Source organism: Mizuhopecten yessoensis, unplaced genomic scaffold (assembly GCF_002113885.1).
Source record: "Mizuhopecten yessoensis strain PY_sf001 unplaced genomic scaffold, ASM211388v2 scaffold371, whole genome shotgun sequence".
NCBI classification, from domain to species: domain Eukaryota; kingdom Metazoa; phylum Mollusca; class Bivalvia; order Pectinida; family Pectinidae; genus Mizuhopecten; species Mizuhopecten yessoensis.
The window spans coordinates 200,340-226,049 of record NW_018403513.1 but is presented as its reverse complement, the minus strand read 5'-3'; the positions used below and the strand labels follow the sequence as shown (position 1 = coordinate 226,049).

The following is a 25,710-nucleotide window of genomic DNA, read 5'->3' as shown; positions in this document are numbered from 1 at the left end:
ATTGACATGAAAGAGAGGCGAGTCCGACAGGGAACAGACAAGTTTCACAATATAAAAACAATGTTTCACTATGGAGAAGACAAATAAAACAATGAACAATAAACTTATTAGGTATTAAAACAATAGGTCACACAGGCATTAAAATATAAGGTCACATAGGTATCGGATTAAACTTATGAAAGCACATTCGCAAAACAAGAGGCCCATAGGGCCTGTATCGCTCACCTGGATATCTAAGCAATCATGGCAAAATATTCTCCAAATGAGATCCAAGGGAATATGCCAGACCCCAAGGCCAATCCTTGTAGCATATATATCTGTATTCGATTTTTCATGCCCAGCAAATTTATGTATGGTTATGGGGTGGGGATCTCAACTGTTTCCAAGCTGTGACTCAGAAACTAGGTCCCTACGGTTGTGGCCAGACCCTAGGATCAAATCTAATATCGTAACTGCACTTGTCTCTTTTTGCCCAGCATTTGTATATATAGTTTTGGGTGGGGATCTCAACCGTTTCAAAGTTATGACCCAGGGGTTAAGTCTGCAAGGTTGGGGCAAACCCTGGGGTCAATTCTAATATCATGACTGCATTCGTCTCTTTATGCCCAACAATTGTATATATAGTTTTGGGGTGGGGATCTTAACCATTTCGAAGTTATGACCCAGGGGTTAAGTCTCCAAGTGTGGGGCAGTTCCCAAGGCCATCCTGGAAGCATATGTGCATTCATCTCTTTATAGGGTGGGGATCTCAACTGTTTCCAAGCTGTGTCTTAGAAACTAGGTCCCTAGGGGTTCGGTCAGACCCCAGGGTCTATTCTAACATCGTGACTGCATTCGTCTCTTTATGCCCAGCTTTTGTATATATAGGTTTGGGGTGGGGATCTCAACAATTTTAAAGTTATGGCCCAAGGACTATGTTTCCAAGGGTGGGGCCAGACCCTAGGGCCATCCTGGAAGCAAATGTGCATTCTTCTCTTTATACTCAGCAATTGTATATGTGGTTATATGGTGGGGATCTCAACCATTTCCAAGCAATAAACTTTTTTTGGTCCCACCCCTTAGCCCGGGGGGTCAGCCCCACCATTTGTACAATTTTGAATCCCTGCCTCCCATGAATGCTTTTGATTAAATATGATTGATATCCAGTGCATAGTTCTACAGAAGAAGTCGTTTGTAGAAATATAGCCAAATTACCCCTTTTTGGCCGCGCCCCTCAGCCCCCTGGGGGGTCAGCCCAACCATTTGTACAATTTTGAATCTCCACCACCTAGGGATGCTTCCAGTCAAATATGGTTGATATCCATCTCTTAGTTCCAGAGAAGAAGTCGCTTAAAGCAATATAGCCAAATTGCCCCCCTTTTGCCCCGCCCCTCAGCACCCTGGGGGGTCAGCCCTACAATCTGTACAATTTTGAATCCCCACCACCTAGGGATGCTTCCAGTCAAATTTAGTTAAATTCCAATCAGTGGTTAAGAAGAAGAAGTCGTTTAAAGAAATTGTTGAGGACGGACGACGGACGACGGACGGACGACGGACGACGGACGACGGACGACGGACGCCACGGGATGGCATAAGCTCACCTTGGTCCTTCGGACCCGGTGAGCTAAAAATGGATTTGCGAATGTGCTTTCAATGACATTTGCTTGAATTTCAATTCACGAAAGGAACAGCAATAGCCACATGTTCTTTAAACAGGCTTTGGTATCTGAAAAAATATTTGCCATTTACATATGGCAGGTCAGGCTGGTAATGGCACTTGTCCGGCAGTGTACAAGAAAGGACAGCTAATGAACGGGATACGTCTGGCATCGCACAAGACACAGATACTGAATCAGCACACATGTACGTTACAGCGACTAAGTTCAAAGTGTCCTTAACCTCACTCTCAGTATAACGTCAATGTACCTCTTGTCCCATTACACCTGCACGCATAAACCTCGCGAGCTTTTGGCTTTTTATCCAGATATACTAAGTAGTAGAGGATGTTCAACCGAAACAGTTGACGCAGATAATCATCTCATGACAAGTTGCTTTAGGAATTATCTATGTACAGCTGTATGGTGCAGTAATTCATAATTGACACAAATTTAAAGGTGCTTGTGTATTTTACATTCATCATTCACCTTCCACCCGGCCAATGGTAACTACACTTTGTATGAAAAATGCTCCGCAAAATCAATTTTAAGCAAACGTTGTACAAATGTTTCTGACATTTTTTTACGAAGTGATTATTTGATCAATAAGAATCTCAGTTGCCCTGATCACCATTGTATCAACTTTGATGAAACATTTCAATATCCTGAGTTGATTTTAAACTGCATGGGACAGGAATCCTTAAGTCCTAACTAACAAAGTATCAATATCTATTATCTTATAAAAAAGTAATTAGTTTTAAAGCGCGATACAAACACGATAGGCCTCTTTTTCCGCATACGTAGAAATCAAAAAGGTTGAACATCACGAACTTCTATAAATACCTAAATCTTACGCTTCAAATCAAATTGAAAACCAGAGACATCCGTGTCAAGTTGTGGTCCAAGTAGGTGTAACAACAGTCCTTAAATAAAACACGTAAATGCCTCAGTAGTGTCTCCACTAGATAGAATGCTGCGAAACTCCCGGAGACATTGCATGCCAATGTGAGTTGATGATGCATCTCCCTGTATCTGCTTCAGGAGTTGAGTAGACGACGTGTACGTGGACATCTCGCAGCGAAGTTGCTGGCGTTAGAGATATGATAGATATCGAGTTGAGACTAGGGCCCGTATTCATGAAACTTCTCGTGCTCAATCACTGATTCTGTGCTCAACCCAGCTTTCTCATTACTCACTTTAATCATGTCAAACGGTCAAGTAGTCCAATGTAAACATTGAAAACGGTATTTGGCTTCAGGTGTCTTCAACTTTTTTTCCAGATCATTGACAAAATAAAAAATAAATAAAAAATTATAACTGGAACAAGAAATTAGGCTTGAGCACAAAGTCTATGCTTGAGCATGAGAATGGTGTCATGAATAAGGGGCCTATGTCTTCTTGTATCAGAATTATGGCAGACAGCGTTTGCAGTTGCCAAATCGCGCAGCATGGGTCTCACCCTCGGTTTTTCTTGCAATCAGAGAGGAAAGTCACTGGCGTTAGAGGTACAGAGGTCAAGATAAGGTGTGGATAAGATAGACATAGAGTTGAGGCTTCATGAATAAGAATAATGGCAGACAGCGTTTGATGTTGCAAAACGAATTAGTATTACAGCCACTTGCATCAGGTACGACATATCAGGTACGATGTGGACAAAATGCGGGGTTTTTCTTACATCAGAGGTATGGCAGGCGATGTTTGACGTTGACAAGTCTGTTTACAAATGGGTATTAAAGCTGCTTACGTCAGAGATGCGGCGGACGGCATTGGACGTGAGCGGAACACATAGCGAGTTGGTTATAAGAATCCCTAGCACTTGTACAACATAATTTGTTATGGTGCGGATGCGGTCTCTGAAATAAGAAGTACATGCTATACATTACTAACACAGTATGATTTTATGATTCCTTAAAACAGTATCAACATGTCGTTGTTGAGTACCTGGAACTTTCAGGATCATCAATAAATAGTAGAAAGTTAGCAGTTGGAACTGCATAAAAAGTTTTGTGAAAACATTAATATAATCAACAAAGAAAGTATAAACAATAAAAGTATATAAGAGTGCTGTCAACGTTTATATTATTATAATGATTGTTAAAATGATATTGTTTGAAACGCATACCAAGATAAAATAAATCTCCGTCTTCTTTACACAAATGGTTTTATCATAAATTTGTACTTCAAAGAGCTGAATGATCTTCTAAACGGTGTAGACACTTTTGATCGCTTCAACATTTACCCAAATATGGTTTAGATGCATATTCTTTTTAAGACATGATAGTTTTGAGTATTTTATATTATTAAGAAATGATGGGTCCCCTTTCTGTTTTGCAATATTTCATTAATTAAAACTATGGTTGCGGATATATACATTAATTACACATTTCGAGGCAAAGAAAACACGTGCCCCTGGGCTTTCAATTGACCATTGGAGAGAACGTGTTTGCCTCTCGAGCTTTGACTTTAGGGCTTAAAAAGACATGTCTATTTGACATGCGTTTGATTCTCCAAACTTGAGTGGGGAAATCTTAAATTGCCTAATGCAAAGAGTCTACTGAATGTCCTGGAGCTCGTCTAATTGGTAAGTTGAAAGGCATTTAATCGCATTGAGACTGAGTAATGATATCATACTGTTCGTAAGATATACATATATATATTTGTACATTACAACAATAAAGAAGTGCATCTCAACAATGCTTTTAAAATACCGAAAATTGAGATAACTCATTTGTTCACTCCGCAGAAAGACGAACCATCATGCTTTATCGAAATGGTCTCATGCAGTAAAATATGCTGTTAGCGTTTCAGGTTAGGGTTATTTACATGAACAGACCGAGTGTAATTGAATGAAACTGGAGAGTGTACAGTGAACTTCATATCATAGACTTCGATTAACGTAAGAGAAAACGGATGATTGATTACGAATGAGATCCATATGTACTTACATGATCCAGTCCGTTGAGAACAGTATAGCGACCAAGTCTGATGACACACTGAAGTTTGACAGGATGAGTATGATGACCGCCATACTGGATCCCGTTACAGACGGGGCTGCCGTGGACAACAACGTAGCCATCAGACTGAAAAGTTATCAACTTAATTAACATGTTAACAGCCAACAAAGTTAAACATTTCCTCTTCAATAGCTTAAATGAAATCTTGACATTTATCATTCAGTACAAATTATATTTTCCTCAGTAGTAATTAACATATACCAGCCACCAGTTTTCTCCTAAAGAGGCTTAACTACACTGATGGAATATCACTATCACTTAGTATAAATTATCCTTTCCTCAGAAGTTATATATACCAGCCTCTAGTTTGCTCCTAGAGAGTTAACTACACTGATGGAATATTACTACCGTTAAGTACAAATGACCCTTTCCTCAGTAGTAGCACATGTCAGCCTCTAGTCTTCTCATGGAGAGGCTTAACTACACTGATGGAATATTACAGTCGTCATCTTTACCTAATTTCCAGCTAAATGGATGTTCACCGAGCCTTAGCTCATGAACGACCTACTTTCCTGAATTTCGCAGGAGACATCGTGATAGGCTCAACATGTGTTACAGGAAAAGCTTACTTTCTGTTTACCTCTTTTTTGTTGGAGGTTCATGATGTCTTTCGCCAGCTTTTTTTTTTTTTTTGTCGATTCGTTTTATTACTTTTTACCTATCGAATTTGACCTCCGATTTTATTGTTTTGTTGACTGCAGTTAATGTATTTCATATATAATTAATATAACTGCATGTAGCGCAATTGGGCCAGGACACTTCCTTTAACCAGGTAGGTCAGTCCGATAACAATCTGATGTGCAGGGTTTGAATCCTGGTCTAGCACTGGTAAATGTTTTTCGCACAGAACACTGTTGTCGATAAACTTTTGCTCATTTCATCTTTATTATTTTTTCATAAAAGTCACGCTAAGCCTAGGCCTATGTTTAGTTATCTTTGCAGAAATAAATTGTCAAAGCTAAACAGTATATTCATACCGGATAAAAACAGTTTCCAATGCGTGGTTAATTAGCTAGGTAGTGGTCCGCGGATTCTTAACGTCAATATATACAATTTTGAATACACACCCAAACGACCATATCTACATGTATAGACTTACCAAACAAGAGCTACAGTTTCCGCATTTGTGCCTGAAGTCTGCATTTGAAGCAGAAAGACGGAGGCTACCGAAACGTATAAAGATGTCCCACATCGCCCTATTGTGGTGGAGAGGGGCACAAGGAACTGGGCCACGTGTTTGTCAACACCCATTCCAGTTACCAGAATACAGACCGTATCCGGAATAGCTGCAGCTCTTAAACACATTAAACTCAAATATATCGGGTTTTTTGTATAGCAATTTCTAAATCAAGTAAGTTATGCTGTTAATACTTTCAAAATACCATGAGCGGGAACACATCTTTCAAAAATAAACAAACAAGAAAAATGAAGAGGATAAAACCGATCGAAGAGTCAAGACTCACAATCTATAAAACTAGGTCAAAGTATGAACAAAGGAATAGATCTAAAAAAAAATAGGTCAAAGTATAAACAAAGGAATAAATCCATAAAACTAGGTCAAAGTATGAACAAAGGAATCTATAAAACTAGGTCAAAGTATGAACAAAGGAATAAATCTATATAACTAGGTCAAGTATAAACAAAGGATAAATCTATAAAACTAGGTCAAAGTATGAACAAAGGAATCTATAAAACTAGGTCAAAGTATGAACAAAGGATTTAATCTAAACTTCCGGTATGACAACATGAAGCGTCTGGACGTGGTGAGTGTCGCCTCCGATACATACACATTTATTACTACCTATATCAAAGTTCTCTATGTGGGAAACACCGTAAATACGTTTCAAAGTTTGTGTGGACTTAAATTATACTTTATGTATACTCATTGGTGCTGAACTTTTCTAATTTGTTGTATATTTGACAAGTAGAACAGTAGCGTTCATATCACGGTGATATAGTGTACATGTATCTGGTGGCCGTGTAGGAACGGGTACGTGTTTATATCAATATAAGGTAGATAAGCTAACCTAATACCAATGTATTTCCAGAATCCACAAAAATGCAACTATAATGCACTGTATCTAGTTATGATGTTGTGAGGTGGTGTCCAATCAGCCCCGAGTGAAAGACCATGTGTGATGAGCACAGGGACATTTTTTGTCGGAAACTCGGTGGCGGATTTTAAACTGACCTCCCAGCTGCATAGCTATATTATATTTAATAAAAAAAAACAAGTATAATAATGAAATGACGTTTGGAAAAAATACCACGCCTTATTTTGATTTTAGAAAACAAAACCATTATTCTGGTTTACTTATTCATATATTTATTTATTTATTTTAGATTATTATATTTCTGTACCTTTTGCAATAACTTAAACTACTAAAATATACCATAATATATTCATATATTACTATGATAATTCACTGTAGCATTGTAGGCATTCCTTCGCCTAAATGCATGACTTGTTGCTACATGGCCACGAAAACGAAACTTTGATTTTGTTTATAATGTAAGCATATATTAATTGTTAAATTTAGTATAGGAGGTTGGGCTGACTTTTCTGAAAGAACCGAATGAATGGAAGTATGGTGTGTATGGGGGGTAAAGGGGTGGGTAATTGTGGGGAAGCTTTTGAGAAAATGTTCAATGTTGCGTTTCAATACTACTTGATTATATGTTCAATGCTGTCTGATAATGTTCCTAAAGATATTACTACGGGTAAGTTATTTTTTGGCATTAATGACCATGGGTAGTATAAAAAAGGGCTGCTTTAATTGCCGGGGACTGGCATCAAATACTATAAAAAGATGCGACATTTTTGACAAATGTAGAATCAACTACGATATCTCTGTCCTTATTGACACGCATTCCACAGATAAAGTTGAACAAAAGTGGTTAAATGAATGGGGATATACTGCAAAATTCTGTTCCTTTTCTAGTAGTAGTAGCGGAATAGCTATCCTCTTCAAAAACACATTTCAATTTGACATAGTGAAAGAAATTAAAGACACTAGTGGTAATTTTCTAATACTTGAGATTAAATTATTTGATCGAAGTATAATTTTGGCTGCAATATATGGCCCAAACGAAGATAGTCCGTCCTTCTTTGAGAATATCCAACGAAAACTTGAAACACTAGATAATAACTCTATCATTATATGTGGAGATTGGAATGTTCCACAGAACTATAACTTAGACACGGTTAATTACAAAAATAAGAATAATACAAAGAGTCAAACTAAAATTCTGGATATGATGTCAGCATTAGATATTTTAGATATATGGAGAGAGTCTAACCCAGATACAAAAAGATATACATGGCGGGCTCCACATATAAAACAGGCACGTCTAGATTATTTTCTGATATCTTCTGATTTAGTATCATGTGTTTCAAATGAAGACATTGGGGTAAGTTATAGATCTGATCACACTCCAGTTTCTGTTTCTTTTAAATTTATTGAACAGCAGAGAGGAAAAGGTACCTGGAAATTTAACAATACTTTACTGCGCGATGCTCATTATGTACAAAAGGTAAAACAGTGTATTGTGGAAACATTAAATCAATATAGATTACCTGATGAACAAAATAACACTATATATTCAATTGACGACCAACTTTTATGGGAAACTATTAAACTAATGATAAGGAGTATAACTATAAAATATTGTTCATATCTTAAGAAAATGAGAAACTGTACTGAAGAAAAATTAGAAGAGAAGCTAAGTAAGTTATATTCGGATGAAACACAAAACGACATTAGTGCAGACATAGAAAGAGCAGAACTAGAACTTAAGAATATAAGGGAAGAAAAGATTAAAGGGATGATTTTAAGGTCAAAGGCAAAATGGAAGGTAGAGGGGGGGGGGGAAGCACAAAATATTTATGTAACCTAGAAAAACGTCATTATGCCGAAAAGCTCATACCTAGATTATTAACGGATGAAAATAAAGTGATTACGGATATAAAAGAAATAATAACAGAACAAACTAAATTTTATGAAGAACTATAGCTATACATCAGTAGAGAAGCAAACATTGATGACGCACATTCTGAATTTTTTTTCAATGGAGAAAACCCATACAACAAAAAATAACAACAGAACAAGCTAATAAGATGGAAGTCTTTTTAAGTAGATTGGAATGTTTAAATTCTTTAAAAAATATGGGAAACTTTAGATCACCTGGTCTAGACGGTTTCACAGTTGAATTTTATAAACTTTTCTTCAATGATTTTCATGAACCTCTTATAAATTCTCTTAACAAAGCATTAGAAGTAGGACAACTATCTATTTCTCAGTGACAAGGCGTAATTAATTGTATCCCAAAAGACGGAAAGTCAAAACTATTTTTGAAAAAATTGGCGACCAATATCTCTTCTAAATGTGGACTATAAAATTGCAGCAGCAAGTATTGCAAATAGAATAAAACCAGTTTACAAGATTTAATCAGCGATACTCAAAAAGATAGATATATAGGTGAATGTACACGACTTATTCTTGATCTTATTGAAAGGCTAATGAAAAAGATATTCCAGGGCTACTTATTCTATTAGATTTCGAAAAAGCATTTGACTCTCTAGAATGGCATTTTATTAAAAAAGCTCTAACGCTTTTAGGATTTGGACCTATTATTAGACAGTGGATACAAACTTTTTACAAAGATATTACAAGTTGTATTTATAATAACGGTCACTGATCAAGATTTTTTGACATTAGAAGAGGAGTTGACAAGGGGACCCTCTTTCCCCATATTTGTTCATTTTGTCTAGAATTACTAAGCAGTTCCTTAAAATTTGTCCCTGATATTAAAGGGCTTCATATTGACCACTCTGAATACCTACTAAGTCAATGAACAATCTATAAAGGAAACCATTGTTACTTTAGATTATTTTGTGAATGTTCTGGATTGAAATTAAATTTAGGAAAAACTCATGTAGTTTGGCTAGGGACCAAAGCGGGGTTGTGGGGTAGAATACTTGCAAGAAAAGAATATTTTTTGGAATCACAGACGGAAGTTTAAGCTCCTTGGGATCACATATGATCTGAACAAGGAGGATGTAACATTACAAAACTTTGAAGAAAAATTTGAATCTGTTAAAAAACTATTAAATGACTGGTCTTTTAGAAAGCTAAGTTACATAGGGAAAGTCACGATGATCAAGACACTAGCACACCCAATATATACACATATGTTTACAGTACTTCCAGACCCTTCTGATGTGTTCATTAACAACCTACAAAAACTATTTTTTATTTTTTTATGGTCAGGGAAAATTGACAAGATTAAAAGGAATATAATAATAAACTTATACGAGAATGGAGGCCTTAGACTCACTCATGTAAAATCATACTGCCAAGCGCTAAAAATGACATAGATTAAAAAAAATACTAGACCCCAACAACAATTCTCCTTGGAAAATTTAATTTCTGATAAACTTCAAAAATTTGGGGGTGAGTCAATTTGGTACATGAATAGCGAGGGCCTAAACAACATAGCAGATCACTTCAATCCTTCTGTATTTCTTCTATAGAGCGTGCTCCACCCACAACCCCGTCAGAAATATTATCACAACCAATATGGTTTAACAATAAAATTAAGATAAACAAACAGTATGTACTGTATCAAAGGTGGGTAGAAAATCATATTTTCTTCATTAAAGACTTAGTTAATGACAGGGGTGAATTTATTGATGTGAATCAACTTAAACTTCAATATGATATCCAAATTAACTTCGTTGAGTACTATGGCTTACTAGCATCTATCCCACATACAAGAAAAATATTGATGTACAGAAAACACAAATACTAAAAGGGAAAGAAAAGATAACTAGAGATTTGTATGCAGTATTGGTCAATCAATATCTAGATCTCCCTATTTCATCTATGTAAAAATGGCAAGGGAACCACGGTTAGATATAACAAATGACAGTTGGAAGATGTACTTCAAACTACCCTTCAATATAACAGATGACACAATACTACAAACTTTTCAATTTAAATTGCTTCATGGAATACTCTATACAAACTCAAGACTAATGAAAACGAACATTACAGAAACAGAAATTTGTAATATTTGTACGGTAAATAGAGAAACGCTTACGCATTTATTTTGGGATTGTCCTCATACACGTGCGTTATGGTCATTTTTAAGACAACAATTTGTAACTAATTGTAATATAGATTTTCCATGGTCAAATATTTCCTTTATATTTCTTTTACATTAGACCAAAACGAATATCATTATAATTAACATTAAGCTACAGATGCAAACGGTGCATATTGTCAGGGTGTTTGGCATTTTTCTAAGAATTGTTTATTTAAGCTCCACCGAGGTGGACAATTCACGAAATGGAGTGTATATTGAATATAATCAAATGTTTTATGTGAATCATATTAAGTAAACGACTGTTGAACAAAGGTTATTTACAACCTTGTAAGCGTTATTTCTGTTTGCGTTTATGAGGAAATATTCAGGTTTGCACTGTGTTGAAGTTCGGGTTTTAAGTATATAGTGTTACTTGGCTTCTGATTTTCGTATTCATGTTGAAAACGAAAATTGCATTGTAGAAATGTTTAGTATCACAACCAGTATGTGTGACGTTTCGATGACTAGTACGGTACGTGCCCTGTCAACTTCATCAGACAAAATAGCAGTAATTCGTGTGAAGCATATATATGGCCAAATATCAAACAAAGAGTAACAGGATCGAATTGTCGGTTTGATTTGTCATTTCGCGCATGTTTAACAACTTAAGGTGTACACACACTAATAGCATATCCGTATCGTCGTCGATTTTATATTGCCAACTCGTACATATTATACACCTTTTTCTACTCACGTTTACTGTTCATTTCTCTGATGAAGGTGACAGGGTACGTATCGTACTAGTCATCGTCACAAGTAAACACTTACTGGTTGTGATACATAACCATTTTACAATCAAACTTACCAACTTGAAGACAGTTTCTGGAAATATTCGAAAATTACACTTCCACCAAGAAGGACCTATATGCAGTAATTTACATTATATAATTTAGCAAGTTAAACTTGCTTGCGCACTCGTGATTTTGACAAATTTGCTAAACCTACCTTCATGTAAGCTGATATATATTGAAAGAAATTTTCTTGATTTTATGGCATTTCGAATGACCATACTTACGTGCTAGCGGTGGCGATGGATAGCATCAGTGGTTCTCTCAGAGCATAGTAAAAGTGCATAGGATTTTTACGTATGACAATGATGCATAAAAGTGGTACGATCACCATGACGACAATGCATTGTCCCACTGTTACTGTCACGAGGTACATCCCAATGGCTGTCAGGTCTTCTAACAGACTGTCGGTGCTGGAGACAATCTTAGCCAGAAGACTTAAAAGAGCTAGAGGTGTGCACCTGTAAATAAAGAAAGTTCGTTTTTATTGATGCTTGTTAGCTGTGACAATTCGTCACATTCTCAATATAATTACCACAACAATTATTTTACTTCTTATATATAGATTATATTGACCACATGATTATTGATAATAAATCATTGTTTTGGCCTCGCGCGCTCGAGTTTCCCCGGTCATATATACCTCATTCGGAGACTCCCTAGGATGAGCCATAACATGTATATAACACTCGAGTAGGACTCAAGCAAACAACAATGGCGCGTAAACCTCATTACCTATAATCATGTTTTATGTTCTATTCCCAATATAACATAATGTGTTCGAAATTCGGCTTCGTGAAACATGATGAATCTCGGGGAAACAAATAATCTTATTTCCTTATCTACCGTATGAAGTTATACTCACCACATGAAAAGGCGCATAAGATATAGCATTATATTGAAAGAGGAATTGAAGAATGCCCGAAACACCTCCACATCCTCTTTCACTTTGCCAGCACAGATTCCAACTAGGAAACTGACCGTCAGTATTCCTATCGACAAAAAAAAGAAACCATTTAAAAAAAAGATTATTTTGATTATGTTCGAAATTTTACTGATGGAAATGTACATTTGCAGGTAAGTTTGCTAAACATTTTTTTCATGTTGATTCCATTATATAAATCTAAACCTGAAATTAATGATGCAAACATTGTAGATAACAGTAAACATTTGCTTTTACAATAACAGTTTCATAGTTCAGCATTGAAATAACAAGAATATTGCAACTATGTTGTTTATTACTTATCGAATATTGAGAATTTAACAATTACATCAAAGTCATATTTTAGACAATTATTTGATTTTTTCTTACAAAAAGACTATTGGAGAATTCATATAATTCTTAATTATTAATACTTAATGCCTTCCACAGGATAGCTTTTTTTCATGTTTAAGTTACTAAAAGAAAATTGTAAATACCAAGAACGTTAGCGCCGTCTACGGGTTCAAGTGTTTTTTTTCTTGTCGTCTGTCTGTCTTCGGTTTGGTTTGTAGAGATACATGTATTCTGCATTTGATACCGCGTCTGCGTCTAAAAAACAAGATTACGTTAGCAGCCAGATTGTAACATGATTAAGACTGTCGTATTAATGCAGAAAATTCTACTATAACTTCCAGAAAAGGTAAGTGTGCGGTAACTGTAATATATTATCAGTAAATTTGACAGTGTGTGGTATATGTAATATATTATCAGCACATTTGACAGTGTGTGGTATATGTAATATATTATCAGTACATTTGATAGTGTGTGGTATATGTAATATATTATCAGTACATTTGACAGTGTGTGGTATATGTAATATATTATCAGTACATTTGATAGTGTGTGGTATATATGTAATATATTATCAGTACATTTGATAGTGTGTGGTATATATGTAATATATTATCAGTACATTTGTTAGTGTGTGGTAAATATGTAATATATTATCAGTACATTTGACAGTGTGTGGTATATATGTAATATATTATCAGTACATTTGATAGTGTGTGGTATATATGTACTATATTATCAGTGCATTTGATACTGTGTGGTATATATGTAATATTTTATCAGTACATTTGATAGTGTGTGGTATATATGTAATATATTATCAGTACATTTGATAGTTTGTGGTATATATGTAATATATTATCAGTACATTTGACAGTGTGGTGTACGGGTGTGCAGTGAGTGTGTTCATTTTACCTGTTGAAATGTTGATAGGAAGAGATTGTCTGGAACAAGATTTCTGAAACAGAATAGCAATATATGACAAGCCAAAAATCTTCTGTTATAAGACATAAAAAATTCAACAAATTGTTCATCTCTCGCATCATTTCCTTCGGGTCTATTGTCATTTTCGGCATAATATTCTCCTATTTAAGTTAAATACACTTTCGAACATTCTCCAAATAAAGCATTACGTCGTTTCTGTTAACTTATTAGTGAAAGATGCATCAGAATCTATTTCTATAGCATTTACTCCACTATCTATTATATGTGTTCTCGAGTTAATAGATAACTGGGTTAACCATCATATGGCAGCTTTCGTGTGCTGATATGACGATGATGTAGCTAATTTCAGTTGGTGAATATTTTAAATAAGAAATCGGCAGTTAGATTGTTAAAAATATATTAATCACATTGTGGTGAAATTAACGACAGCTTTGCAGTTTTCTAGTGGCTAAAACGTGGTCATTGAAATGTTTATTTCTTTTGTTTTCATGAGGGTTACATGTATCACATAAATTGTTAATAATACCAATTAAATATGGCAAGCCAACTTAACATTTATTCAAGGAGCAATGTCGATCCTCTATTTCATCGAATTATATAAGATATCTTATATAATTATATAAGATATCTCATATACAATAAACATATCTTATATCTATATGAGATATATTATATATATATGAGATATCTGATATAGCATATGAGATATCTTATATACTATATGAGATATCTTATATGCTATATGAGATATCTCATATAGAAATTAAATGAGATATCTTATATAAGTATATAAGATATCATATATACTATATAAGATCTCTCTCTCTCTCTCTCTCTCTCTCTCTCTCTCTCTCTCTCTCTCTCACACACACACACACACACACACACACACACACACACACAAACCGGATGAAACAAATACCAAACATTAAATGTACATACAGTTAAAATGCACCTTACCTAAAGACGTCTGCAAATAAGTCGTGATAACTTATCTCGCTAGATTTCTGCTCCATCACACAGGCATCCTTAGGAAGACTATTTCCTACAAAAATGTCATATAACAAAGGTATAATTTGTATTTAAAACTGACAAACAGATATTCTTACTTTTGTGTAGCGCTAATGATTTACAGAACGTCCACCAGTACACACACATTTAAATGTCGGCCTAGATAAACACGCGAGTATGTGGACGTGGGATCGTAAGAAGTTATATTACAAAATTTGTTGTGCCAAAGTAGCAAAACTGAAGCGTTATATAATAGCAATACATATATAGTACAACACTTATTTCTGCTTTTATTTAATTTTCATAATTACTATATTGTCAATTTGTTTCTCCGATATTGAACGCGAATTATGAACAGCATTTCAAAGAGATTTGAAAATGTTTTATATTGTATGAGACTTATACTACCTGGTGTTACCAAAACAGTGAGTAAACAGCCAATCACACAGCCGACGAAATTGGTGAGGAGGAAATACACAACGGTACAGGCCCCTACCTTACCACTGCTGTTGGCATTCAGTGAAGATGTACCTGAAAAAGATATTTAAAAACAACAATAGAATACCGAAGTGTCAACAAAATCATAATTAGAACTAAAAATCGATCAAACTAAAATATGAACAATGGAAAGATTTACATGGAGACTCCTGGAAAAGAACAAGGAGAAAAGGACCAGGTGTTTTGGGAAGACAGGCGTCTGCTGCTTAATCGACGACACCCGCCATGCATATCTAGGCCACGTGCTCACATCGAGGACTCGGGTAGTGATAATAAAACCACAAAACACTCTAATGTGCATAATATTTCCCTGCTGCCTTATTGTGATGGCAACCATAAAACTTGGTCATAATATTCATCAATCCCTTGTTAGTAGCATTCATATAATAGCTTATAATAAAATCAGAAGTGTAAATCACCATATATAGGGATTGCTAGTTGTACATGTGTTGTGAAGACCTTAGGCTAAAATTAGCCTTTGTCAAAACTATTTTTTCAACATTTTCTTTGCCTTATTATATGTTCAGTCATGCATACACATATATCATTTCTTGAAATGATATTTTGTAATATTCTTAATGAACAAAATCTGACTGATTTATACACGAATTATATGTATTATAGAAGGCGGTATCTACACTTTTTCACGATATTATATACGCAAGAAAATAAAGTTAAATGGTTAATTACATTGCGTTTTTCACCTCAGCTCATGTGTAATTCATCGCTATGTTGTGTAATGAAGCCAAATCGAGTGTTCATTAATGCATAAATTGCACGAAATAAAGGATCGTAAATCATTTTAAATGTTTTTTTAGGTCATTAATTAAATTCTCCTTCATGCATCAAAATGAATGTATCTAATTAAAACTTCCACATTTCCTATAGTTTCCCTCTCTCTGATACAAAGGATACATATAGTTCTGGGAGTAAGTGTAATATTAAAACTTGAATATTGTAATCATTTGTGAGACCGTTTGAGTTGTCACTTAATGATCGTGTCTGTCGTTTTCACATCTCAGCTCTCTTTCTAATTATTAACCTTTCAACACATACCCACCACATGAATTGTTTGGTCATTGTTTTACAAAGTATAGAACTCTCTCTGCTCTGCGGAGAGTATAATTTCATTTTTCAGGTGAAGCCATTTAAAAAATTAAACTGAAACAAAATATGACATTCGTTTTATACTTTAATAGCAACAAATTCAATTGAACGGTCAGTTGTGAAAACGACAGACGCGATCATTAAGCGACAACTCAAATGGTCTCACAAATGTCACTTCTAAGGAGCGAGACGTTCAGTATGTGACAAATCACATGATATGATAGATGTTACAAAGCGTAAGTCGTTCATTGAGTGGCACTTAATTACCTTACTTATCAATTATAAGAAATACAAGAAGGCAAACTAATTTAACGGACGCTTTTTGTCAATTCGATCCTTATAGGAGTTAGCAGAGGTACTTAAGGTAAATAATGCGTTACAAAAAATATGTAGAAAATGGAAAAGTGTCTATTCCGTCTTTGCGTATTGCAGAGTTATCTTCTCTTGGGAGCAGGTATTGATTGTTAAGTCACTTGTTTGTGAGAGTAACGTCATCGATTTTTGAGAAAAACAACGTAATTTTCTCGCACAAACCAATGACGTAACAATCAATACCTAAGAGAAGATAACTCTGCAATACGCAAAGACGGAATACAAATATGTAATGTTTGGCAACATCAGATCATTCTTGTACACCGTGTAAGAATAAATTCCAGCTTTAATGTTATGGCCAATATCGAGGGTGAGATGATAGTTCACCAAAGATTGCTATGAGCGAGACACTCAGTTACAAAAAGAAACGTTTAAAGTGTTCCGAAAAATACGTAGAAAAGGGGAAGATGCCTATAGAACAAATATACAATATTTGGCAACCACATATAACTTATTGTTAGTTCTTTGTGTACACCGAATCTGAATAAATTCCAGCTTCAGGGTTGTGGCCATATCGAGACTGATATGATAGTTCACCATAAAAAATCATCTCTATGAGAGGTTTAAAGGGGTCTCACTAATTTGCGCCATAGGAGATTTAACGCCATAGGTGCGCCATAGGAGTCTTTGCACGCCATAGCAAAATGTAAGTACCATATCCACGAAATATTTCGATTTTTCCATTGGTATACTCATTTAACATGTTTTGGTAAAGTATCATTTAAAAACAATGTGTACTTTGTTAGAAAATCGATCTTGATTACGAAGCACTTTTACACTAATTTGCGCCATACGTGTTTTTTCACGCCATAGCTAAATATAAGAATTATTTTCAGCAAATAACTGTGTTTTTCCTTTGGTGTATGCAATTAACAGGTTACAAAATATTTCTTCGCTATTCGGAAGTCAATTTCAAGGTTAGTAACTCGTACAGTTGCAAAATACGCCATACCAATCAATATTTTTTATATTAATTTTAGAATTGATTTACAACAGTTTATTTATTACATCTACTTAAATATCAATCACAGAAACATTAAAGAGAATAACACATTTTTAAATATTATTAATATATATCAATTTTATTTAATGAACAGAATAATTAATAACAAATGTACAACACAATTATAATCTTTATTGAACTCACCAATTATACATCTAAATCTACACAGCACATTGGAATACAGAACATATTATTGCACACAATGTAAACGTTATACATTGTCCACATCCACAGTCTATCTAATAGTCACACACTTAAAGTACACAGGTTTGATAACATTGTCCCAGCTTGTAGGTATACTTCGGTACATAAGGCATACTTTGTGCGTGAAAAACTGTACATTGATGGTATTTTGTACACCGAGCCTACAGTAATAGCGATCCATACCAAGGACACTGGTGGAGCCATCCCCAAGCCAAGTAACCATGGTAACAGAGCCAGCCAAGGAACAGCTAGTCGTGGTCAAGGCAAAGCTAGTCGTGGACGAGGAAGTGGACGAGGAAATGTCGGTCGTGGACATCATCCTGTTTCATAGGACAATGTGGAGTGTGGGGACACGCCCCAGAATCTCAAAGTTCTATCATGAAACATAAACGGTGGACTTGACAATAAGTTAAAGACAAAAAGTTTTTTAAACTATATCAAGACATATGACTTGATTTTTCTATCTGAATGTTGGATACCCAATGATTATTCTGTATCAATTGAGGGTTTTTCATGTTATATTGACCCTAGATTACTAGTTGTAGGATCTCAAGGTGGTGGGATGGTTATTTTTGTTAAAAACGTGTTTGTAAATTATGTGTTTGTAATTGAATCAATATATGATTCAAGCATATGGTTAAAGGTATCGAAAACCCTTATTGATAACCACAATGATTTATATATAGCATGTGTTTACATGCCACCTTCTAGTTCTGTATATTATAACATGTACAACTGTGACCTTTTCTTTGAACTTGAAAATGGTATTGTAAATTATAGTTCCCTCGGGGACATTATGATGGTTGGAGATTTTAATAGTCGTACAGGTATTCTACCTGATTATATCCAGAATGATGCAATTCATTCCAGTATTAAAAATTGCCTCTCCAATATAATAAATTATGAACCTGATGACGGTTTAAAAATCAGGCATAATCCAGATGTAGTAATTAACACTTTTGGTAATCGCCTGATACAGCTATGTAAATCATGTTATATGTGTATATGTAATGGAAGAGACCAACAAGGATACTCTAATGATTTTACATACTATGGACACAATGGCATGAGTACTATAGATTACTGTATAATTACAGATTCATTATTTAATATTCTGGAACAATTTATAATTTCAAATTTTAATGTATTTTCTGACCATGCTCCTTTGCATATTCAATTAAAATTATATGAAGAATTGGACCAAGTAATTACTATTGATGAAATTTGCAAAGCAATCAGTAATTTAAAGAAGGGAAAATCTCATGGTATAGATTGCATCTTAAATGAAAGTTTATTGGTAGGGAGGGATATTTTATTACCTATTTTGTGTAAACTTTTTAACAATATATTGGACTCTGGTCTCTATCCTGCTGATTGGGCAGTTGCTGTAATTACACCGGTACATAAAAAGGGTGACCTAACTGACCCTAACAATTTTAGAGGTATAAGTATAGTAAGTTGTTTAGGAAAATTATTCACTTCTGTTTTAAACAATAGACTTTTAAAATGGTCAGAAACATATGATGTAATAACTGATGCTCAATTTGGGTTTAGACCTGGTCTTAGTACAGTAGATGCTATATTTTGTTTACATTCTATTATATCCAAATCATTTATTAATAAGAAAAGATTGTATTGTTGCTTTGTCGATTTTCGTAAAGCATTTGATATGGTAAATAGAATAAATTTATGGAATAAGCTATCAAAACTTGGTATAAGAGGAAAGCTATTACAAGTTGTAAGGTCTATGTACTCTCATGTTAAATCTTGTGTTAAATTAGATGGAAAGTTGTCAGATTTTTTTCTTAACAGGGTTGGATTATTACAAGGTGAAATTCTGTCACCGATATTTTTTTCTATGTATATAAATGATTTTGAATCATATTTTATACAAAATTGCGAGGGTAGTTATAAGTTTGAGGAACTCAGTTTATATCTGATGCTATATGCTGATGATCTAGTATTATTCTCCGAGACTGTAGAAGGTCTCCAAGATATGCTTGATAATTTAGAAAATTATTGTACTGAATGGAATTTAACTGTAAATGCTGAAAAAAACAAAAATTGTAGTTTTTAGAAAAGGTGGAAGATTGCATAATGATGAAAAATGGTATTACAAAGGAAGTAAGATTGAATGTGTGGATCAATTTCCTTACCTAGGTGTTATTTTAAATTGCAACAATAAATTCACATCTATACGAAAACAATTAGCTAGCCAAGGACGAAAAGCTACATTTGTATGTTTGCATTGTGGAAGATTGCATAATGATGAAACTTAAATGTAAAAACTATGCTCCATCTTTTCGATACATATGTAAGCAGTATCCTTTTCTATGCAAGTGAAATTTGGTGTATGCACAAAGCTCCAGAGATAGAACATGTACATTTACATTTTTGTAAGAAACTACTAAAAGTGAAGAAATCAGCCAATAACAACATGATATATCTTGAATTGGTACGGTTACCTCTAGTTTGGATGAGAAAAATTAGAATGATAAAATATTGCAAAATTTGTTATTACCATTGATAAAACAAAGAATTTCTGATCAAGGCATACAATTCCTAAGGGCCACAGTGGAAAACTCTCCAAAATGTTCATTGTATAAACACATAATAGATTTTGGAGAAACATTACAATTTTACCTCACAAAATATATACCAAAGAAATATTGCATTTGTTTAACTCGAATACGTACATCTACCCATTCTTTAGCTATAGAAGTTGGAAGGTATAATAATATACCTAGAGAACGTAGATATTGTAAACAGTGTAACTCCCCCTCTTAATTAGAGGACGAATTTCATTTTTATTGGTCTGTTCTGAATTACAAAATCTCAGATCTCGTTTTATCAAAAGCTATTATTGGAAAAAACCATCTGTGTTTAAAGTCGTCCAGTTATTGAGTGTCCAAAATATTAAAGAACTGTGTATACTAGGAAAATGCATATATGAGGCAAACAAATTAAGGGTATTATAATGGAATATGAATGTTTTCATCCTCTGTACATTGTCCATGATTTGTTTAAAAAAATGTTTTGTATACTGATGGGCCAATGGCCCAAAGTTTGAATAAAACTTGAAACTTGTACATCTAGGGTAATGATGTCCCAGTACTTGTCTCTAAATACGATTTGGGTTAGGCACTGTCTTCGTTTGTGGGTTTTTAACTCTACTGTATTTTTAAATCTTAAATATGTATCTCCATTTTCTTCAATATAGAATCTCAAAAAAGTATTTCTCCATTTGATAGCTACAATTCCTTCGTTATAATCTTTTCATACATTTCATAACTTTCTTATTTATAATTGATAAATGATGACCAACTGATGATGGAGTGGTGATGGTGAACACTGGTTCATATGATCAGCCCTAAAGAAAACACTATTAATTGGTTGCTGAGAGATACTGTCATGGTGACCTTAAGGTAAGAAACTTTTATTGTAATATAGGCCAGATATTGCAAATGAATTCCATTACTAGATCGGCAAGTGCTGCATGCATGCTGACTGTCATGGTGACCTTAAGGTAAGAAACTTTTATGCCTACAACCCAGATATTGTAGTCATCCAACTAGGAGGAAATGACATTGCAGCGACATCATCCCCCAATGACATTTTCCAGACACTACTCAAACTACAAACGGACCTACAGACTGCTGGAATCAAGGAGGTGTACTTTACCGAGATAGTGCCACATGGAAATTTTGACAAGTCCCCAGGCCTGACAGCGACATCCTTTGATAAACAACGCAACAAGATCAACCGACTCATGAAGACCAGACTCAACTACATCAAGCTGCGAGTGAAATTTCAACAAGACTATGACCGTGACCTAGTTCATTTCAACAACTCAGGACTCCGGACCAATTTCCTTTCTCTTAGACGACCATTTTTCAGGTGTTGACAATTTGTAGGATGTATGTTTTATTAATTTTGCTTTCATGTATTACAGTGTGAAATAGTGTGTTGTTGAATTTAATAAAGATTTGAATATATATATATTTTCGTTTTTCATCTTAATAGAATTTTATTGATTGTATGTAAAAGTATTAAAAAAAAGAACTGAGATGAAATATTTATGAGTAATTAATATTTCCATTAAAGATCTATATTACTTATATTTAATGTAAGAGTATGTAATAAAGTGTTGTAAATAATTTCTAATATGTGTGAGATTTACATAAAATATGTTCATGTCCAATCATTTTGAATTTCAATTGATTTCTGTTTCAGAGCTGTGTGTAAATTATTCTATGTTTGTACTCATAAATAAATTGTGTTATACATGTGTAATTAATTAATATTTTCATTGTCTTTAATGTTTTTGTAATTTATTCTATGTTTGTACTCATAAATAAATTGTGTTATACATGTGTAATTAATTAATATTTTCATTGTCTTTAATGTTTTTGTAATTTATTCTATGTTTGTACTCATAAATAAATTGTGTTATACATGTGTAATTAATTAATATTTTCATTGTCTTTAATGTTTTTGTAATTTATTCTATGTTTGTACTCATAAATAAATTGTGTTATACATGTGTAATTAATTAATATTTTCATTGTCTTTAATGTTTTTGTAATTTATTCTATGTTTGCATTCATAAATAAAATTTAAAAAATCCAGTCAAGTACTAGTCTTGTCCTATTCATTGCTATGCCGTATTTGCAAATGTACGAGTTACTTCCCTTGAAATTGACTTCTGAATCGCGAAGAAATATTTTGTCGATTTCCTAACAAAATAACCATTTTTTAATAATGAAACTTTACCACAACCTGTTTTTTGCATATACCAAAGGAAAAACACAGTTATTTGCTGAAAATAATTCTTATGTTTTGCTATGGCGTGTAAAAACACGTATGGCGCAAATTAGTGTAAAAGTGCTTTGTAATCAAGATCGATTTTCTAACAAAGTACACATTGTTTTTAAATGATACTTTACCAAAACATGTTAAATGAGCATACAATGGAAAAATCGAAATATTTCGTGGATATGGTACTTACATTTTGCTATGGCGTGCAAAAACTCCCATGGCGCACCTATGGCGCTAAATCTCCTATGGCGCAAATTAGTGTAACCGGTTTAAAGTGTTCCGAAAAATATGTAGAAAGAGGGAAGATGCCTAAAGAACAAATATGCAATGTTTGGTAACCAAAGATAAGTTATTCTTAGTTCTTATTGTACACCGTGTCTCAATAAATTCCAGCTACAAGTTTGTGGCCGATATCGAGACTGATATGATTGATAGATCACTATAACAAAAGTCGCTATGAGAGTGTTACGTTTTTAGGCATCCCACTTCTGACACCAATTTGTTACGATATTAGGCATCCCACTTCTGACACCAATTTCGCTATAAATATAGTTGTTAATTCCTCTATGTTAAATGAAGGTCCAGTCGTTCTGACAAATGCTAAAGATAAAATCACAACACACAAGTTTTGATAAGGTTAACTAAAGTTTTATTAACAGGAATTTAATTAATGTATCTGCCAAAAGTTCAAGTGAATAAAGTTATCTAAAATGTACTCCAGGAGGAAAATTTGTAGTCCAAATAAAGTTGACACACTTAGAAATAGTCCAATTTAGGATCAAATGAAGAAGACTGATATTCCTTCTAACACATATAGTTAAGATCAACTTACTATATGTCCGGAAATTGCACTCCAAAGTAATATAACTAAATAACAACTGAGGTTTACACTAATTCAACTAATTCAACTAACTAATATTCTATACACTACAAATTACTCCACTAGACTCCTCGCAAGTCTACCGAATACTCTCGGAGTCATTACTCATCCTCTCCATAGGATTCTCTCTCTTCTCAATCTACTCAAAAAAACTCCCCGTTGAACTCCCTAACAACCCTTTATATAGGCACAACTATTTTAAGAACTGACATCATATTCTAAATATACTCAAACTCATACTAAACTTAGCCTATGACATCATATACTAAATATAACTAGAGACAAGATAAACTAAAGATAGAGCTACATCTAAATACAAACTATGGAAACCATCTAGTACTAATAATGGATCAAGATGTATAGGTAGAAAAATCTATTAATACCAACAACTGACCAACTCATTAAATATGCAAGCCCTTCCCATTTACTCCAGTAATGACCTCATACCTATTAATACACCAGTCTCTCAAAATGACCACAAACCTATTTATATCTCATCCCCTCAGAATGACCACACACCTATTTATATCTCATCCCCTCAGAATGACCACACACCTATTTATAACTATAACCCTACTGCTGTCTTAAAATACCACACCAGGGAGGCTCATAACCTTTGACCTTATCAATTTCTACTCAGCTACTGGACCCTTATCTTTGAGCTATAAACACACAGTGAACCACCAAACAGACCCTCTAAACTGACTTACCATTATATTGAGAAAACAAATAACATCGTTCTTAATTAATGAAATATAAACAGTAATAATAATCACTTGTTAAAAACTCCACAAGAGAGACACTCAATTAAAAAAAAAAGGGGGGGGGGAGGTTAAAGTGTGTAAAAATATGTAGAAGAGGGAAAAGTGCCTATACAAATATTTATTCGTATCCTTAGTGTTTCGTGTACACCATGTCTGAATAAGGTTATGGCTAATATTGGGACTGATAGTCCAACATAACAAATGTCGCTATGAGAGAGACACACTCAATTACAACTTACCTGATATAACAGATGTCACAACGAGTGGGACTATCAGCATTTTCAGGAAACGGATGTACAGCTCGCCTGGCAAACCTTTTAGGTCAGTGGATGAACGTAATATCAGAACGATTTCCTCAACATAAAAATCATGACTGCAGGATTCACTTTTACTAAAAAAATTGGCAATACAATCGTAATAACAAACTAGAAAATTGAAAATAAGTGTAACCGTAGGCTGTGCCGAAAATGTTGATGCACTTCAACAAAGTAAAATCAAATATGTAACATTTTTTCATTCTTGCATGCCCATATTGTGAAATAACTGAAGAATCATCCATATCATTTTGAATGTTTGGTATATTTTTTTTTAATTAAAAGGCTTACCGACCCACATGAGTGTGGTCTGTGAAGGGCCGAGATGTTGTATTAGAACACCAAGCCCCACACCACACATGACCCCGCCTATGGTAAAAACCAACAGTGTGTTACTCCTTACACATCCTTTCGCCATGATCTTCGTTCAAAACGTACCACGTAGTTTGTAAGTACAGAAGGTCGTAAAGAATTGTTCAACATCTACGATGAAATGTCAGCATTTCTCAGATTGTTAAAATTCATTGGTATGTCCACTTTCGATGTAACCAGAGACCTAAAGTTTATTTAGGTCTCTGATGTAACTGACTGTAAAACCATACCGATGACATGTAATACCGTCAGCATTGAAGTATACACCACATATACTAATTACATATTAGAATATAGGCATAGGATATGTTGTGTCTATTACCAGTGAAAGGATTGGTCGGGGCTAGAACCTATCCCGTTGAGCCAGATTCCCGGGAAATACGTAGTTGACGCGGTAAATTTTGAGTCCATAGCAACAGGTCTGGCAGTTCCGTGCATCATGTTCAACTCTCTGATTCAGCTGAATAATGCAATTATATGTATTAAATTAATTAATTTAATTTAATTACAATTATATGTATTAAATTAATTTAATAATTTATTATTGGAACTCTTCTGTATATACG

At 34.2% G+C, this 25,710-nt stretch overlaps 1 protein-coding gene across 2 annotated transcripts; it reads right to left on the bottom strand.

Annotated features, from left to right (window-relative positions):
- Positions 1–1,545: 1,545 nt before the first annotated feature.
- Positions 1,546–25,507, bottom strand: LOC110446942 (excitatory amino acid transporter 2-like). Of its 2 annotated transcripts, none has more exons than XM_021492299.1 (11): positions 25,467–25,507; positions 24,698–24,772; positions 15,221–15,343; positions 14,762–14,846; positions 13,772–13,814; positions 13,003–13,114; positions 12,449–12,575; positions 11,811–12,044; positions 5,748–5,942; positions 4,580–4,714; positions 1,546–3,487 (listed from the first exon to the last, which is right to left on the bottom strand). In XM_021492299.1, exons 2-11 carry the CDS (start codon positions 24,735–24,737, stop codon positions 3,352–3,354), a joined length of 1,230 nt encoding a protein of 409 aa, XP_021347974.1. In that variant the 5' UTR covers positions 24,738–24,772; positions 25,467–25,507; the 3' UTR covers positions 1,546–3,351. The 2 variants fall into 2 exon arrangements, with proteins under 2 accessions (XP_021347974.1, XP_021347968.1); XM_021492293.1 differs by lacking the exon at positions 25,467–25,507 and adding an exon at positions 25,064–25,457.
- Positions 25,508–25,710: the final 203 nt, after the last annotated feature.